The sequence below is a fragment of the Chrysochloris asiatica genome, unplaced genomic scaffold (genome assembly GCF_000296735.1).
Source record: "Chrysochloris asiatica unplaced genomic scaffold, ChrAsi1.0 scaffold00001, whole genome shotgun sequence".
NCBI classification, from domain to species: Eukaryota; Metazoa; Chordata; class Mammalia; order Afrosoricida; family Chrysochloridae; genus Chrysochloris; species Chrysochloris asiatica.
The window spans coordinates 38,228,524-38,248,323 of record NW_006408519.1 but is presented as its reverse complement, the minus strand read 5'-3'; the positions used below and the strand labels follow the sequence as shown (position 1 = coordinate 38,248,323).

Below are 19,800 nucleotides of genomic sequence, written 5' to 3'. Positions count from 1 at the left end.
GGGGTATTAACGATACTTTTCAACAGGAAACAAAGTTGTCGCTTTTTTTGCATCAGTACCTACCTGGCACCTGGTGCTGTGGCATTAACCAGCTAAGGGCCTACTGTGTACAGCCAGGCTGGAAGGACAAAACCAAACCCTGTCCTCAACAAAAGTGAGAATGTGTCACGTCACAGACTTCGGGAGTCATTCACAACTCCAAACAATGATTCTGAAGTGATCAAAGCCGTTTTTCAAGTGCTGGCTCAGTGCACATCTGTGAGACACACACACCACAGCTGGATTCCCCTCCAGGGCTGGTTTGGTACACATCTGTAATAGACACACCCACACACACAACTGGACTTCCCACCAAGTGGTTAGCTTTGCTGTCCTCACTGTGTGTGGCATAACCACTGCTTGGTGGTCTCCCTCTCTGTGACCTGGTCCCAGAAACCAAGGTAGGGACCAACCTGGTGGGTGAAGTACACATGGGGCATCTGACTCCTAGACAGTTTCTGGAATGGTCGCAGTCTCCTCTGCATCGCTCTGTCTTTAGGGCTCTCCATTTCCCCAAACTGGCCCAGGATCCAGAAGGGGGGGTGGGGGAAGAGCAGCCTTTCAGCTCTCCTCAGACCTCACAGGACTCGCCAGCCACAGAGAGGTGCACCTGAGGGCTCCTTGTCATGTGCCCTGGAATCTGTTGATGCCTCTCCCCGAGACCCTCTCCATTCCCCAGTGTCCTGTGTGCATCCCCGTCTCTCCCTGTGCATGAGGAACTCCTTACAAAGCCATGTGCTATTTGCTGTAACAGTAGAACAAAGGGCTTCAGTGTATACCCTGGTGTCAGACTGCCTGGATTCTAATCCCCTCTCAGCCACTTGCTAGCCCTGAACTGTTGAGCAAGTATTTCCTATTGTGTGCATTACTATCTGCAGCTCTACAGTGGACTTAGTCCCCGTCCCTGGGTTGTAGTGTTGTTATGGAGTGGTCACGCCTGTGTTAGACTAGCACAGAGTAGTAGTTCCCACGCTGGCTGTTAGCATTGGACTGGTACAGCGGAGTACTACCTGCATTACAGTGTTACAGAGTCCTCTCGGGGATGAGCTAACACAACACCTGAGGCTCAGGGCCCAGCACACAGAAGGCACGGGTGCACCTTAGCTGTGGTCACCACTGTGTCCAGCGTTGACTGGATGGGAACTGTCTTGGTGTCCTGAGGCTGCTATAGCAAAGGACAACACACGTGGTGTCTTCAAACACAGAAATGTATCCTCTTGCAGTCTGCAGGCTAGACGTCTGAAATCCAGCACCTGGGACGTCTCTAATCATTAGCTGTAATGTGTTCTTTTCGTTAGCATGTTGTGGGGAGCATTTAGTGGCAGATCCTCCGAGCAGGAAATGTCAGTTCCTCGACTTTAAGAATGAGGTTGCTGGGACTCGGAAGGGTAAAATAATGAGCCCAGAGTCCGACAGCTGGTCAAGGGACAGCTGACATCAACATCAGCGAGTGCAGCTCTGAGAGCCTGCGCCCGCCACCCTGACATAACAGCACTGTGCCTGCAGAAGGCAGTCGGATGTTGGCACTGACACTTGCTCCTCCTTTGCCCCTGGACTAAGTCCTGAAGGGCAGCACCCATAGCACAGGGACCCTGTGTGCACAGAGTCCAGGCAGGGAGGCTGTTCCAGGCTTTGTCCTGCCAGGTCCACCGTGTCCACCATACCCCAAATAGCCGAGGCCTCCCACTGCCGTGATGAAGTCAGCATCTGTGTCTAGCCCATTAAAGGCACACTTTTGATCAGATCACAAATAGGACTGCAGGCAGACTTGGGTTTTGTGGGAACTTGCTGGTGTTTTGAAGTGGCATTTCTTTAAACCTCCCCTTTTGAGACATTATTTATAACCTCCCTTGTAAAGGACCATGACATATTTTAAAACAACTAGAAGTAAAGTTCATATGGAAATGAAGACCAGAAGTGAACAAAGGTAGCAAAGTAAGTGAAGGGGACGCCCAGTGGCTGCAAGTGGACAGAGACTGGAACCTGAGATGTTACAGTCAAGAGCAGAGAAGTGAGAGCTGACCCTCGGTGTGGCTGTACGATGAACCGCATTATAACACTTGAGACTTCTTGTTGTTATCCCCTGAGAGCTGCTCCGGGCGCCTCAGAGAAGGTTCTGGCCACACAGCATGATGACCTATCACATGCCCTGCACGGACACTCGGGAGGTCCCAAGTTCTGGTCTGCATTCTGCTGGTCCCTAATGAAGTGACCCCTGGGAAAGAGCCTGTGTACTCCCCTTCGGTCACTGGGACTAAACGCTGTATAGACGTTGGTTGTAGAGAGCCTGTGAGATGACCACTGGGCGGAGAGGTTGGTGAGGCACCACTGTGAGCCCTGTCCTCTCAGCAGGCCCCTGCTGACTGTGCCTGACTAGCTCACAGCGACAAGACAAGCAGAGGGCAGCATCCCTGCCTTTGAGGAGCTCACACACATATCCGCATCATGGCTGCTAACTCCCCTCAGAGAGCTAGGAATCACAGTGACCGTCTGTGGAATGCTCCCAGCCATTCATTGTGGCCACTGCTAGTACCTCCCCTGTTCTGGAGGTGAGGGGTCTGCAGCTTAGCAGAATTGGCCAGTTCATCCAGAGCTATGCCCGCTGGTCAGTGGTGGAGCTGAAGCCCTGACCACTCTTACTGCAGGTCATGAGTTCATGAGAGAGGAGGGTTAACTGAGGACGCTAGAAATCTGTGCCTGGGGTCATGGACAGTGTGCGACAACAGTGTGGGGGCCCTTAACAGTGCCGGTAGCTTTGCAGCCCTGACAGTCCGATGCTCACAATCCCAGAATCACTTGTTTGGAATGCTTTGTGTCAAGAAGAGGAATTAACCATTGCAACAGTTTGTCCCCCAAACATGGAGCTGCCTTTGACATTCCCATTGTTAATAGCTCATTTCAAGACCAGTGGCACTCAGCTGCTAACTGAAAGGTTAGCAGTTCGAACCCCCTAGCTGTTCCACAGGAGAAAGATGTGGCATTCTGCTTCCATAAAGGTGACCGCCTCAGAAAGCCTTATGGGACAGTTCTAGAGGGTCACTGTGGATCAGAACTGACTGGCTTGGGTGGTTTGTGGCTCATTCCACTCCGCTGGTGTGAGAGCCGGCCCTGCAGATTGCCCTGTGAACATGGAGCTGAGAAAGTGAGCACAGCATAGTCAGGACTCAGTGAGATCACTTAAATATTGTTAGGATCTCGTGGAAACATCCTGGTAGCTAGAAAGGATGTCTTACTCAAATGAAGCCAAGCTCCACTGGAAAGACTTTTGTCCTGGTGACTACAGGTTTGCTGCTGCTTCGGGCATCAGTGCCCCAAGAGTAACAGAGAGCTCTGTCCAGAGGTGCAGCAGGAGGCGCAATCGGGTTGGTGCAGACCTCAAGGCAGGCTGCCCACCTTCTAGCCCAACCCGGACCCTTATTAGCTACTTGATGTTAGACAAGTAGTTACTTTATCTTACTAAATTTTCATTTTGGCAGAAACTTTTTGAAGCCCCTTGTATAAAACAGTATTCTATTGTCCAGCTCATAAGCATTTTGTTGTTAAGTACCATCCAGTCGGTTCCAAGTCATAACGACCCCAGATAGGGTTTCCAAGGAACGGCTGGCAGGTAGGCTATAGCCATACCTTATAATTACTGTTTATCAGTGTTACTATGACATGGTGATAGGTCATGAAGAGCGTGTAGACTGAGCTCAGGACTCCTAGGTGGACATTTGTCCGTGTTCCCTGAGGCCCTTCATTCACTTACCCTGGGTTGCTTGTCCTTAAAATTGGCTTACTGCTACCAGTCTCTCGTGTGGGGCAGGGGTAGGAGGGCAGGACTGATGAGAAGGGTTTGGGCAGCTGATGGAATCTACTGGGCAGAGCTGTCTGTCGTATGATCATGTGATGGTCTCAACCCATATCTTCACCTGCCCTACCATTTCCAGGCCTCTAGGAAGGTGGTCAGAGGGCAAGGAAATGAATTGGAACCATGGAGACGGCTGTGCCCAGTAGATTCCAGAGGATTCCACCTGGCCGTCTGTCAGGTTGGCTTCCTGTCTTAGATTCCTAGGTGATCTAAAGCAACAGAAATCGATTCCCTCACAGTTCTGGTGGTCCAGAGGCCGTACTTCCTCCAGGACTAGGAAAGGGCCCTCCCATGCCTCTTCTCCGACTGGCAGCTGATGCTATCCCTGGGGGTTCACTATTTGACGTGGTCCCAGGATTACCCAGCGCTCCACAGTGGGTCACACAAGAACCTGCTTTCATTCAATCCACTTTGGACAAAGGGTACTTATCTCCCCCTCTGCCGTCACCTCCCTTCAGGAAGTCCTCTAAAGGGTGCTCCCTGCCCCTCCTCCCAGCAAGACCCCCATCACCATTTCATCTGTGTTTTCACAGAAACCAAGTCTAGTCCACATTCACGTGGTTCTACATTGTTAGTACAGTCGTGTGTGCATCTCGCAGGCTGGACAGTGAAATCGGAGGGTAGTGATGGGGTTGTACTGCCTTTGTACCACTCCTGCTGGGTGTGTGAGAGGGAACAAAATGGGGACGAGATGGCCAGGGCCAGTCACTGGCGGGCACCATCACAATGTGTGAAGGGACCTGGGGGGCATAGGACGGTTTCTGAAACTCTGAAATTGTGAAATGCTAAATGCAGTAATGACCTTTATTTTCTTCTGTGTTTACTTCTCTGCTGCATCCAAGTCTCAGGTGGATTCTACCAGAATCCCTACCCCTTGAGGGCAGGCACCCTCCCGTGTTCAGTGTCATCTTCTTACAGCTCCACGTGCCCCCAACCTTGCCCTCCATTGAGTACCTCGTAGCCACGCTCAGCTATGAAGCTGTGGTCGGGAAGCATTTTTCTGAAGGCAGACCCATTTCCAGCACCTCTCCCTCTATGATAGTTCACAGCCCAGCTGCCTGGAAGGTGCTTTGGTTGTTCCGTACTTAACTCTTTTCTTCCCTGATGGTAGTTTATTTTTACATACTTGTATTCCTCAACTACGTTATGCAAGAAGAGTGTCTTGCACACAGTAGGTGCTCAGTAAACACCTGGTGAATGACTTGTTGTTAGGGGCCATCGAGTCATCTCTGACTCATAGCAACTCTGTGCACAACAGAGCGAAACTGCACCAGTCTCACAATTGCTGTTTTGTTGGAGCCACGTTGTTGCAGCCACAGTGTCAAACCATCTCATTGACAGTCTTCCTCTTCTCACCTGCCTTTACCAAGCATGGTGCCCTCTTCCTGAGACTGGTCCCTCCTGATGACATGTACCAGGTTTGCCATCCTGCTAACCAGTGCCCTCCAGTGCACACATTCACAGTCACGCTGTCGCTCATGTGACTTGTGAGTTGTCTGCCTTCTGGGGAAAGACACTTGACATGGGGACTTCAGGGTGAGCTTGGAATTTCATGTTTTTCCTCTACCCCTGTGCTGAGAACAGATCTGGAGCCAATGGGCCGTCAGCAAAGTCCTATCATTTCAGAAAGCCCAGCCCCAGGAGCCAGCTGCCCCCTCTTTGATTTCATCCTTTCCTGGCAGTAAGTGTGGTGTCCAAGCTCCAGAGCTGTGCTTAGGTTTGCTTTGTTGTGAAGACAGGGCTGGGTCTTTGCAAGCTCCCTTCTCTCTTTGCCCAATCCGCACAGCTCTGTGTTTCTTTTCCCCATCTGAAGATACAAATCGCTGTCCTTTTCCCTATAGGTAATGACGTGGGTCCCTCGTCATCCAGTAAGACGGCCAACAAGTTTGAGGGGCTATCTCAGCAATCAAGGTAAGGCCCCCTGGTACTCCTGCCGCTCGTTGGGCTCAGCGTTTCAACGGGCAGAAGTACAGAAGTGCGTCTCAGCGCCTTGCTGGTGCTTTTCAGAGGGTGGTCACCCTGCTGGTGCCAACTGTCTGCCCTCCATGGGTACCTGAATCTTGTTGCTCCACGGTAACGAGTGGTCTCGCTGGCCCTGTCTGCAGACCCCACGTCACAGCAGTGTCCAGCTCTCCTCCTTCTGTTGGCAAACCCTGATGGGCACAGCGCCCTGGCCATCTCTGCCAACAGGAGCACTGCTTTCCGTCTTTTTAATTACGTCATTTCTCACGTCGCTCGGCCTCCTGGCTCATTTTCACAGACGTGGGGATGGAAAAAAACTCCTGGGTGAAAAGCTGATAGCCCCAGATGTTCACGCCCACAAATGTGACTGTCCCAGGGCTCCCTGTCCTGGGGGGCTTCCTGCTGCCTTCCTCTCATCCTTCTTTTCACCGGAATGATGGGCAGTGTCCACCCTGCCCTAGCCCAGAAGGTCCTCTCCACGTGCGAGCCATGAGGTTGGCACAGTCACTGCTAGACCCAACTCCTCAGAGCTTAACAAAGATTAAAGCACAAAATCCTCACTTCCTTTACCGCCACAATCTTAAATCATGTCTGCAGTCTGTGACATGGATCCAGTTACTGGCACCTTCAGTTTTAAAGATGAGAACGCCAAGGCCTGGCAGGCCTAAGTATAGGTCACAGGGATGCAGATGACACACTGGCCCTGGACTCTGTCCATTCGCATGGCCACCACACTCTTCTCCTCACGCAGGGGGTGCATACACCTGTATGTACACACGTGTACACACATGTGCACACACACACTACCACAGCAGCAGACAGCCTCTTGGAAGAAGCCAGGTCCACCCACGCTCTGTCGTGGACGGCATTTCTAACCCTAGACCTCAGCCCTGTAGCATTGCCAGGAGTGTGCGTGGTAAGCACGTCAGTACCATGCAGATGTGTCTCCTGGCACGATTCTGAGACAGGACCCAGGAGAAGCCCCCTCCACAGGAAGCAAAATCCCTCCTGCTGACCCCCCTCTCATGTAGTGGTGGCTCTATCTAGTCTTCTCTAGTAGCCCCAAGATTAGTGGGGTTCCGTGGGAGTGGAGAAAAGAGCAGTTTAGACCAAGGGTGACTTGAGGGCCAGGAAAGAGCAAGAAAGAGACACAGTTGGTTTTTTTTCCTTTTGTTGGTGGCTTTGGTTTTCCCCTTTAAAATAAAAATGTAGTTGGGATAAAAGGTGGGCGAAACGAAATCTTAGGGCATCGGAGAACAGAATAGGAGATGGGAGATACTAAAAAAGAGGCTGCAAGGCTTTGTGGGGCTGCAGGGCTTTGTAAAGTTGTTGCTGTTAAGGGCCACTGACTCATAGCCACCCTTTATAGTATTTCCAAGGAGCAGCTAGTGGGTTTGAACCGCCAGTTTTTCAATTAGTACTTCAGTGCTTATCCTGCAGCGCCACACCAGGACTCCAGTGCTCTAGGGTGCCTTGTTAAGAGTAAGGGTGGGTTCCGGCACACAGATGCAGTTCTGGCATTTCTGTGGTAAGAGTGGGATGCAACTTACATAGTCAGATACCATGTTCTTGGTCTTTCTCTGTTACCGGCACACGAGCATCTCTCCTACTCGTTAACGTGCCCATCAAAGGAGGGGAAGGTCAGGAAAAGATGACGAAGATCTGGTGGTCCAATACTTAACAGCTCAGCTGCTAACGTAAAGATGGATGGTTCAAACCCACCCAGGGGTCTGTGGGAGAAAGACCCCACAGTCTACATCCATAAAGATTAGAGTCTAGAAAATTTTCTGTCCTGTGGGCACTTTGAGTCAGAACCAGCCCAACAACACCCAACAATGGGGGAAGCTTGGGAATCAGAATTGGACCTGAATTTCCACTTCTACCTTCAGCAGTCACCTAAAGCCCACATGCCTGAGTTTCTATACTGAAAACAGGGCTAAGGAGAGCTACTGCACCCGGCTGCCACACAAGACCAGGTGCTCTCTGGTAGAGCAGAGCAGGCGCTGGGGTCCCCCGTGACAGTGCCAAGTGCTCTGTAAACGCTGCCTTCACCCCTAAGAGAGTTCCTTGTTGCCCACCCTGACCTTGCTCCTCCCAGCCAGGCACACTCTGAATCCTGGAAACTAGATTGTGATGTTTCTCTAAAGTAATTTTGACAAGACTCTCTAGACTTCCTTGATTAATGTAGCACCGCTGGCGTTGTGGTATTTTGCATCTTAAATGTTTCTTATCTGTTCCTTAGCACCAGTTCTGCAAAGACTGCCCTTGGTCCAAGAGTTCTTCCTAAACTACCTCAGAAAGGTAAGACTGGGCTTTGTCACACTGACATTCAGGGTACGGGGATCCTTGTCTCCTCTGCTTGTTGATCTGTCTCGACACCGAGAACAGTTCCCAGCACATAGTAGGTGCCCAGTAAATATTTACTACCTGAAATTTTATCATTTCAAAACATTGTATTGCTTCTTAAAGCATGGCATCCAATGCCCACTGCTGTCAAGTCACTTCCGATTCATAGGGACCCTAAAGAACAGAGTGAAACTGTCCCACAGGGATTCTGAGCTTGTTAATCTTTGTGGGAACAGACTGCCACGTCATTCTCCCAAGGAGCAGCTGGTGGGTTCGAGCCACTGATCTTTTTGGTTAGCAGGCCTTCCTTAATCCACTGTGCTCCCAGGGCTCTTTTCAAAGCAGAATACTTGTTCAGAAGACACGTTGTTATTACCCAAAGGTACCGTTCTTTATCCTCTGCAAACATCAGAGACCTGGGAGCAGATACCAGCTCTGTCACTTACTCTGGGCCTTGAGCAAGCGCCTTTGCACTTTGCTAAGCCAACGATGCCTGCTCTGGAAAGCTGGGAGATAGATTGCCAACCTCGTAAGGTTGCCTGAGGGCAGAAAGAAACCCTGCCTCAGAAAGACCCCCCCCCCCTTTCGGGTGGCATCTGCCGTGCAGAGTAGAGGCCCGTGCTCCGTGAAGTACAAGAAAGCAGTGTCTCTACCCGCTGCTGCATTGCCAAGCCAAGACACTCAGCTCTTTGATCAAATTGTCTGTACTCCCGACAAGCTTTCCGTTTGTACAACCAGCATTTCAGTCTTCTTAGGACTACAGGCACACTCATGCTTGCAAGGCCTGAGTGTTAGACTCACACATAAGGCCACAGGGCCCATGTCTGACGTGACTGAACCTCAGTGGAGCTCACGGTAGCAACAGGACTGAGCCCCTGTAGACCCCAGCCCAGTGCTCAGCTGCCTCTGTTGGGGTTCTTCTGTGAAGTGGGGTCTTTGGCCGAGCCGGGCTCCCTGGCAGTTAGATGAAAGGTCCCAATGGCTGCTCTTCATTCTCCACCAACCAGGAAGGAAGGATTCCCCGGAGCAGATTTTATGTCAGTACTCTAGTGCTGCTGGGGCAGAAAGATCACAAGTGGATGGCTTTACTAACCAGGGATGTAGTCAGCGCCGGGCGAGGGCCTTGTTTCCTTCCAGCGTCCGTAGGCCTGGCATTCCTTGGAGCTCTCCATGCATGTTGGCATCAGTCTTCCCCCACGTCTAGAACTGCATGGTGCCAGGGATACCAGGTCCAAAGGATACGCTCCACTCCTGTTCTCCTCTCTTGATGGGAGTGTTTCTTTCCTAACATTGCTTCAGTTCCAGAAACGAACACGATAGAGCCGTAGTCCTATCCCATCATTCCTAGCTGCTGTATCCAAGTGGCTCAGAATTTAGTTTTTTCAAAGAAACTCTTCTCACGCCTTCGGGGACACTCAGCAAAGAGCAAGGAGGGGCCACCAAGACACCAGGGACATGGATGGTGACTGCCTACCTGCCTACTGCCCAAGATCCATCTAGGAGCTTCTTTTTTTAATCTCAGGTTTTGTCTTGTTTTTCTTTTTGTCTCTATCCTGGTCTCACAGATGTTTGAGAAAAGGGTCCCAGGCATTGTCCCCCTTGTCAAAGAGCCTTGGTGACGTAGTGTTTTAAGCACTCAGATGCTAACCTGTAGGTCGATTTGAACCCACCATTGACTCTAAGGGAGCAAAATGGCACTGTCTGCTTTCATAATGACGTGTAGCTGTGGAAAACCTAGGGAGCACTACTTCTACTTTGACTGTAGGGTCACTGTGTATGAGTCAGGATGGACTTGGGGGGCACTGTCCCCCTATCTACAACTTACTCCAGATTCCTGTGTGCTCACCCCACAGATGGCACGACATCATTCGGTCCACCCCAGCCGCCTCTCCAGCTCCCCCACCCCTCCCATACGTGCCCATGGAAGCCACCACCTGGTCACTGCCTCTGTCCCCTTCATAGCCTTGTTTCCCTCCTCTCCCCTGCTGTTGCTCTTCTCGTCTGACTGGCACCATGACACAAGTAACCTGGGAGGACCTGGCCTCCCTGAAGGATCTGTTGTTCCCTTCACATCTCCTCAGCTCAGTGGAGGGCTCAGCCCATCCCGGCTCCTCAATCCCTGCACGCCATCCTTGTACCTTCTTAGCCATTCATGGTTTTCTAAAGAACCCAGTCAGTTCCCTTCTTGGCACCTCTCCCTCCAACCACCACCTCCTTCTCTGCAGCCACTCTCCCTCCGGAGGAGTGTGATTAGGATTTGAAGTCTCCCATAATCCTATACAAAAGCAGTGAAGTTTTCTTTACATCAGTTCATATCCGGTCTCATTTCACCTCTTCCTCTCCCACCCACCCAGGCATGCCATCATTTCCAAGTGGGTGCTGCGAGGGGAGAGGCTGCAGGCAACTCCACCTGACCCCGCCCAGGCCACTGCTGTCAGACTGCTGCACTTTCTCTCCAGGTGCCCTGGGGGGCTTCTAAGCCCTCCCCTAGGAGGTGCTTGGGGGTGCTTGGGGGGCCTCCCTCCCCTGCACCCACCCTGGTCAGGCTGCCCTCCTCCCCTCTCCTGAGCATCACCTTTTTAGTTTTGTTTTTTAATTGTGACTTACATGAAGGTTTGCAGGACAGATCATCAGATTTACATTCAGCAAATCCCATGCTTTCCTTTATTGCAATCCCCTCCATGTGCCATCAGTTAACAGTATTTGTCTCTCCTCACTTTAACTCTTGCCTTCCTCCTTGCCTCTTCCCTCTGCCTGTTGTGTGTATTTCCTCTTGTTGTAATATACTATGTTAACATCTCTACCCTTTGTTGTTGTTGTTTGGTGTCATCAAGTCGGTACCGACTTATAGCAACCTTATGCACAGCAGAACAAAACACTGCCCGGTCCTGGGTCAACCTCACTATTGTTGCCACGCTTGAGTCTATTGATGCTGCCACTTGGCCAATCCATCTCGTTGGGGGTCTTCCTTTTTTTCTCTGACCCTCCACCTTACCAAACATGATATCCTTCTCCAGCGACTGGTCCCTCCTGACAATATGTCCAAAGTATGAGAGACCAAGTGTGGTCATCCTGGCCTCCAAGGAGCACTCTGGTTGCAACCTCTTCCAACACAGATCTATTGGTTCTTTTGGCAGCCCATGGCACCATAACTCAAAAGCATCAATTCTTATACGGTCTTCTGTATTCACTGTCCAGCTTTCACATGCTTATGAGGTTATTGAAAATACCTTGGCTTGGGTCAGGCACACCTTACTCTTCAAGCTGAAATCTTTGCTCTTCCAACACTTTAAAAAGGTCTTGTGCAGCAGATTTGCCTAATGAACTACATCATTTGATTTCTTGACTGCTGCTTCCATGAGTGTTGATAGTTGATCCAAAAAGAATGAAGTCCTCGACAACGTCAATGTTTTCTCCATTGATAAGAATGTTATTTATTGGTCCAGTGATGATTTTTGTTTTCTTTACATTGAGATGTGATCTATACCAAAGGCTGTGCTCTTTGATCTTCATCAGTAAATATTTTAAGTTTTCACTTTCAACAAGCAAGGTTGCATAATCTGCATATCACAGGTTGTTAATGAGTCTTCCTCTAATCCTGATGCCATGTTTTTCTTCATAGAACCCAGCTTCTCGGATTATTTACTCAGCATACAGGTTGAATCAGTATGGTGAAAGAATACAACCCTGTCTCACACCTTTCTTAATTTTAAACCACTCAGTGTTCCCGTGTTTTGTTCAAACAGCTGCCTCTTGGTTGGTGTACAGATTCCTCATGAGCACAATTAAGTGTCCTGAAATACTCATACTTCACAATGTTGTCTGTAGCTTGTCACGATCCACACAATTGAAAGCATTTGCATAATCAATAATGCACAGGTAAACATCTTTCTGATATTCTTTGCTTTCAGCCAAGATCCATCAGACATCAGCAGTGATATCCCTCGTTCCACGGCCTCTTCTGAATCCAGCTTGAACCTCTGAAAGTTCTCTGTCAATGCATGCTTGCAGCCGTTTCTGTAATACCTTTAGTAACACTTTGCTCACCTGGGGTATCAAAGATATTGTCCAGTTTCTGCATTCCATTGGGTCACCTCTCTTTAGAATGGACACAAATACAGATCTCTTCCTATCAGTCAGCCAGGTAGTTGTCTTCCAAATTTCTTGGCAGAGATGAGTGAGTGCCTCCTGTGCCACCTTACTTTCTTGAAATATTTCAATTTTTATTCTATCAATTCCTGATGCCTTGTTCTTTGCCAATTCCTTCAGTGCACCTTGGACTTCCTCCTTCAGGATCATTGGCTCTTGATCATATGCTACTTTTTGAAACCGTTGAACATCAACCGTTTCTTTTTGGTACAGTGTGTTTTCCTTCCATCTTCTTTTGGTGCTTTCTGTATCATTCACCCTTTAGCCTGTGAACTATTTTTCCTCCCCTACCTCCAGGCAACCATCTTAGAATGTTTCTCTTCACAACAGTGGTCTCATCCAGTATTTGCCCTTTTGTGATTGGGTACTGTCACTCAGCATAATGTCCTCCAGGTTCATCTATGTAATGAGATAAATTCGCAGACTCATCTTCTTCAACACTGTATGGCATTCCAAAGTTAGTTGGGCCATTCTCTGATGCTGGGCATGTAGGCTGACTCCATCCTTTTGATGTGGCTCCTGTAGACAGCCTGCTGAAGGACCTTGTTTTCCTACCTGTCCTGTCGCTCTCTGTCTCTCCTGGTGCATTGAATCCATGGACATTCAGTGTAGTCATCAAAAGGTCTCAATTGAGTGCTGTCATTTTGTTGTATGCTTTTCTGTGTGGTGTTGCTGGTTTCCTTTATCTATGGAATTTTCTGCAGTGAATTCGTTTTGTTGGGGGGGTGTTCTTTTCATTTTCATGGCTTTGGTGCTAATGCTTACTAAATCTCTTACTTCAATGTGAACGTGCGTTTTTTCTTTCTTTTTTCTTTTTTGGTTTACTTTGTATTGTGATCTGAGTGAAGGTTTGCATTTGATGGATCACATACTTTGCTCTGTTACAATGATAGCAATCCCCTCCAGGTTCTCTCAGGTAGCAGTATTTGCCTCTGTTCACTTTAACTCTGGCATTTCTCCCTGCCTTCATCTTTCCTCCACCAGCCTCTCTCTCACCCGTGTGTGAATCCCCTCTATCCCAGGGTCCCCATTATTTTAAATGCACTCTTTTTTTTTTAGGGTTTTGATTTATTGAGCCAAATTGCTATATAGAAAGCTGAGATGAATTCACATTTCCACAAAAGTAAAAAATGTTAGACTTAACTACTGTGACAATTGTCCACACAGAACCATTGGATTTACATTGTATTACAGTGTATTTACATTGTATTACAGTGTATTTATGTTATGTTTCCAGGATTCTCATGTGTGAGGTGAAACATTGTATTACAATGTTTTTATTTTATATTTATATTGTATTACAATGTATTCATATTATGTTTCCAGGATTCTCATGTGTGAGGTGGAACATTGTATTACAATGTATTTATTTTATATTTATATTGTATTACAGTGTATTTCTATTATAGACCTTTGTATTTACATTATATTACAATGTATTTATATTGTTTTCCAGGATTCTCATGTGTGAGGTGGAACATTGACCATTTCTCTTTTTTTTCTTTTTCACTCTTGAAAACTGTAAGCTTGTCACTTGGTGCCTTTATACCGCCCCCTCATTTTAGGTAGCCATTGTCTAAGGCCCGTCCCTATCTACCCCGTATACAGAGGGAATACGATTGATACTTGATGTGAAGACTTCTTCCCTCTCTGTGGGTATTTCAAGGCACTCTTTGGGTAAAAGCAGTGGTAGAGACCCGTGAGGCTTTTCTCAGTGCACATAGGTGACCCTAACTCCACACTGTGGAACTGCCCCCGGAGGACATCTGGATGTCTGTAGTAGTCACGCTGCAGCCTTCTTTCTCTGCTTTCGAGCTCAGCGTAGCTGTGTTTCCTGTGGTCATGGACCGGCCGCACGGACATTTCTTGGCCTTTCTTTCATGTACCTTTTCGTGCATGTACGTGTGTAAGGACGCAGTTCAGAGAGGGCCCTTTATTGGAAGGATGGAAGCAAAACAATCTCAGAAATACAATAGCCCTGATTGGACAGGCTCCCCTAAAGGAGAGACTGTCTCTTCTTTTTTATTCTTATTATAAAAGTAATAAATATGTACTGTAGCATGTTTGAAAAATTCAGGTAACCGAAAGAAAAAACAAAAGGCACCACCTGAAGGCTTACCTCCCAAGACCACCAATGATGATATATCATCTTTTTTTTTCTGTTGTTCTACACTGTGCATACAGGGTCCTCTCCCCTCTGTCTGCCTTCCTCTGGCTGTTTTCCCTTGCTAACCTAATTTTCCAGTTTCCTGGAAGAGACTCTGACTGGTCTGGCTGAGTTCTCTGAGTCAAAGTGCGTGTGCTGAAGCTGGAGGGCCATGGTGGCCTGCATGCGCTGGAGGTGGCTGGGCAGCCGGGCCAGAACCACCCTGGCACAGTTTGTCGCTTTTGCAACTCTGGGCTAGCTTCCCTCTTTCTGTATAACTGAGAGAATACTTGTGATTTTAGATAAAATCCTCAGTTGGATGTGGCTGGGTCAGCTCCTTCCTCTCTGGGAGGCTACTGTATGTTCAGCGCCTGGACCAAGAGCCGAGTGAGGAAAACATAAAGCCAGCCAGCCCCCTGCCACTGAGCCAATTCCAAAACTCTCAATCTCTCCAGGAGCAGACAGCCTCCCCTTTCTTCCACAGAGCGGGCTGGGATGGAACCTGTCCACCCTGTGGTCAGCAGTCCAGTGCTTACTCTATAGCGCTGCCAGAGCTCCCCAGAGTGGCAAACATGCATAATAGGGAACCTGCCTTGAGGAATAAACAACAGTTACAATGATGATGATAATGCACTTACATGATAACAGCCTGCCACGTCCTATTCATACATGTTTACATACGTGAAATCACATCATCCTTGTGACAACCCTGTGAGACTGTAGTTTTAGAAATGAGGATGACTAGGCACAGAGAGGTTGTATAATTGGCCTGAAGTCACACAGCTGGCAAGAGGTGGAATTAGAGATACCAACAGGTGCAGAGGTGTCGGTGTGGTTAAGCCCACTGTAGCCTCCCCAAGCTGCGGGGTGCTCCGCAGCCACCAAGACCTGGAAGTGCTCAGAACCTTAAGTGGATAAAACAGTTACAGCCAGTGTGTGTATTGTAAATCCATGATTTTTAAGAAAGATACATTCATGAGCATGTATGTTTGTTAGAAAAGAAACATATTTCCCTTTTATTGTGTATATTTCATCAGTGTTTCATAATGGGGGTATTAGTAATTATGCTGCAGCTGTAGAATGGGCTAGAAGGCAGCATTGAAACTTGCTTGCTACTAATAAGGAACTCTGATAGCATAGTGGTTAGGAGTCAGGCTGCCAACTTCGAGGTCAGCAGACTACCAGCTGTTCCGCAGGAGAAAGATGAGACTTTCTGCTCCCATTAAGATTTACATCTCGGAAACCCTGTACAGGGTCACTGAGTCAGAACCGACTCCATGGCACACCACCACCACCAGTAATAAAGAGCGGGGCAAGTGCTCTTCTTACTCCTATCACAGGTAAAAGGAGAATGAACACTCTTGTCTAAGAAAGAGCAGATCGAAAATACTTTAAACACCTACACTGTGTGGTGATAAACTTGTGGATCAATTCCAGTCCCATTTTCTATCATCTTTTTCGTGTGTCTAGTTTGTATTCTTTTCATTCTGGATTCGTTTGGCCCTCCTGGTTCTACATAGTCGAGGCATATAAGCATCTTAGTTTTGATGTGGACGCCTTGACTCTTCACAACAGGCCACCTGGGCCTGGTTCCTGCACCACGTGCTCTCATGTTGCTGCAGCTCCTCATGGTGGTGGGGCCCACCCTCCCTGTGTGCACTCCGCTGACTTCCCACTCTGTTTACTTCCCTCAGTGGCGCTGAGGAAGACAGAGACCAGCCATCATCTCTCCTTGGACAAAGCCAACGTCCCAGCTGAAGTCTTCCAGAAGCCTCCACCTGGAGACCTGCCCCCAAAGCCCACAGAACTGGCCCCCAAGCCCCAAATGGGAGATTTGCCACCTAAGCCAGGAGAACTGCCCCCCAAGCCACAACTGGGTGACCTGCCCCCCAAGCCCCAGCTCTCAGACTTACCTCCCAAGCCGCAAATGAAGGACCTGCCCCCCAAGCCCCAGCTAGGAGACCTGCTGGTAAAATCGCAGGCTAGCGAGCTCTCACCCAAGGCCCAGCAGCCCTCAGACGTCCCTCCAAAGTCCCACCCCATGGATCTGTCCCCAAATGTGCAGTCCAGAGACACCCTTCAGAAGCAAGCATCTGACGAGTCCAGTGACGTCACACCCACTCTGCCAGAGACCCCCGTCCCTCTGCCCAGGAAGATCAACACGGTAGGTGGGCGCCCGTCTGCAGTGTCTCAAGGGCGGGAGGGTGCATGCTCCACACCAGACGGCCTCGCTCTGGTTCGAGCACCTGGCTCTGAGAATACAGAGTGCTGGTTGGCCATAACATACAGGCTTCCAGGCCTGGCTTCCAGAACTAACATGACCCTGTGACCTGGACAACTTAATTCACCTCTCTGAGGCTCCGTTTCCCCGTATTCAAAGAAAAACTCATGTGGAAACAGATACTGGACAATTACTGTGTATTTTCTCATAGAGGGTGCATAGGGAATCCTGGTGTGGCTCTGTAGGAGAAGCACTGGACTGCAAGGTCAGCGGTTCAGTCCCACCAGCCGCTCCTTGAAAACCCTATATAGGGTCACTGTGAGTCTGAACCTATTTAACAACAATAAGGAAACTTACACATGAAGGGGTTGTGCAGTTTGCCAAAAACCCACATAAGGAGCACTGTTTGCGTAAAATACGGCAAATGTAGTAAACCCCCACTAGTCAGGAAGGCAGTGCCCCCAAGTCCCAGCTTCTCCTGCCTCCTCCTAACACCCCCAAGCACAAGATTTCTGTCTGGCCAATCATTCTCACAAAATACTTTCTATTCTTCTCTGTAATACATTCTAATTTTAAAATCACCTCTTTTCCTTAAAGCCTTTGTAGAATGAGGCGCTGTGGGAAAAAGTGTGTTCTTTATCCCATAGACCACTGAGCCTTTTAGGGCACTCACCCACCCCCAGGGTGAGGAGTACAGCTTTGCCCCCACTCAGACTTTAATATGAAAACAGAGTCTTGGATCAATGCTAACAAAGAGCATTCACAGTCTATTCCGTTTCTGGCTCACGGTGACTCCACGTGTGTCAGAGTAGGCCCATGCTCCCTCGGGTTTACAGTCACTGGTTTTGTAAAAGTAGCTCCCAGGCTTTTCTTCCATGGCATCTCTGGGTGGACTTGAACCTTCAGCTTTTCAGTTAGCAGGCAAGCACCTTAATTGTTTGCAAAATCCAGTGACTTCATCAATATTAAAGATACAAAATCAAGACCATGTTCCCAGGTCCCACATGTTTTGTGTGTGAGGTGCTGTTTCTAACCCTGAGGACAACCATCCAGGGCCTGGGCACCACCGGTGGTCTCCCCAGCTCTAAGCAGTTCTTGCCACGTGCTTTCCAGGTGCTTTGTCACCTCATTGCACCCTCCCCACTGTAAACAAGTCCTCATAACGGGCCTTCTTGGCTGTCCCCAGGCCGCACATCAGGGGATGAAAGGAGATGCCAGGGGACAGGAAAGTCACACTAAAGTCTTTCAGTGACAGGTGGCCTTTCTCACTGCTGTCCAGCCACCTGCTCAGACATCCCTTGGAAGGTGATTTCCCTATTCCCATCTTACTGTCCGCCAAGAACAGGAAGTCCAGAGGATAAAACCTAAGTCCAACCGGTGTAACAGCCTCCCATGAGCCCCTTCCCAGCCTGTCCGGATGGGGCTTTGCATGCAAGGACAGGGCAGGGACATGTGTTTCTGCCTCTCATTCAAGATGCTCGGGGCCGTGTTTTTGGAAACCGTTTTCCGACTCTGCCCTTTGCTGTAACTGCTGTGTGCTGATGTGGGGAGCATGAGGGCGATGAGTCGTGCTTCTAGGCCTAGTCTAATGGTGGTCCTTCCCACGTCGGGGGCTTCACAAAGTTCGTGGGAAAGTTCCATCATCTTCTGAGTCCATTTTCCCATGAACTCTTTGACGTCTCGGTGGCATCCTGTCACACTCTGGTGGCAACAGCTCTGTGATGCCCACCCTGTAACTCAGGTGCTGCCCTGACACAAGGCGAGGGAACAGAACGTGCATGGCTCATGGCCGCTGAGGACACTGAGGTGCCGCGAGCCTCAGGTGTTCTCCAAAGCCTCCCCACTTGTCCTGGTTCCCTTCTTCCATCTAAAACCCAGCATCCTCGTTTCAGGGTAAAAACAAAGTGAGGCGAGTGAAGACCATTTACGACTGCCAGGCGGACAATGATGATGAGCTCACGTTCATCGAGGGGGAGGTGATCATCGTCACCGGGGAGGAAGACCAGGAGTGGTGGGTACGTGCAGACACCTCACCTCATCCCGAAGGGAGCCGCCCTCAGCCGCTGCCTTTCAGTATCCTCCCCCAGAGCACCCTTTCCACACACGCGTGCCACATACGTGTGAGCGTGTGCAAGGGGCTTCCCAAAGTCCACGGGAAAGTCCCGTTATGTCTTCTTTCCACTTCCCCACAAACTCTTTGAGGCCCTTGGGGTGCAAGTAGTAAAGCCCAGGTCAGAGACGGGCAACGCAAGTCTTCACTGAAAGCTGGGGCCCAAGGCCGTCCCATCACAGCCTGGCTCTCAGACTTCACCGGACTCAGCTGTGTGTCTGAGCTTTAGTGGGAGCAGGCAGCAAGCCCACCTCGCAGGTGAGAGGCTGAGGTTTGTCTGAGGTGCCTCCTTGGGCAGCTACGTGGCACAGAGCGTGCACTCAAGAGTCGGGTGGTTGCATGGACAGCTCCTCAGTCAAACTGCTCTCCTTTCATCTTTAAAATGAGGGCAGTAAGACCCCCTCGGGGACCGCCGTGCACTGTCCAAGACTTGGGTCAGAGTGCTGAGCATGCCGTCGACTCTCTGGGTGGTTCCCACCTGGTCACCCTCACCATGGTCTGGGGTGCAGGGTGACCCTGGGCACTCACCCCCACCCAGCACAGAGGCTCCCACTGCCTCCTACCTGACAACCCTGCTCCCTTGCAGATTGGGCACATCGAGGGACAGCCGGAAAGGAAGGGGGTCTTCCCAGTGTCCTTCGTGCACATCCTGTCTGACTAGCAGGAAGCAGAACCCGCCCCGACCATCCACATCCTGCCTGCAGACTGCCGCTCCACGCCGCCCCGTGCACCACGTGTAGATAGATAGCTGCCGTTACAGACCCCGAAGCTCAGGCAGGGACCACCGCAGGAGGTGGACGCAGTGTGTATGTAAACGTCCATGCTGTTCTGCCTTCCCAGCATTACGGCAGCCTCGGAACCCGGCACGCCGTACTGGTTTGCCAAAGCCATGCTTGGCATCTTCACACTTACATCTCTCTCACTGCTTTTTTACAAGCAAGCAAACAAGAAGAAACAGGAGCCCGAACCACTGGCTT

General features: G+C 49.7%; 1 protein-coding gene across 1 annotated transcript in view; it reads left to right on the top strand.

Moving 5' to 3' along the window:
- Window positions 1–19,484, top strand: part of ASAP1 (ArfGAP with SH3 domain, ankyrin repeat and PH domain 1) — a 306,393-nt gene extending 286,909 nt beyond the window's left edge. Inside the window, exons 24-28 of the mRNA XM_006830709.1 lie at window positions 5,731–5,800; window positions 8,094–8,152; window positions 16,187–16,656; window positions 18,606–18,728; window positions 19,410–19,484. Of these exons, the coding sequence (XP_006830772.1) occupies window positions 5,731–5,800; window positions 8,094–8,152; window positions 16,187–16,656; window positions 18,606–18,728; window positions 19,410–19,484 (797 nt within the window). The remainder of the gene's footprint in view (window positions 1–5,730; window positions 5,801–8,093; window positions 8,153–16,186; window positions 16,657–18,605; window positions 18,729–19,409) is intronic.
- The last annotated feature ends 316 nt before the right edge of the window (window positions 19,485–19,800 follow it).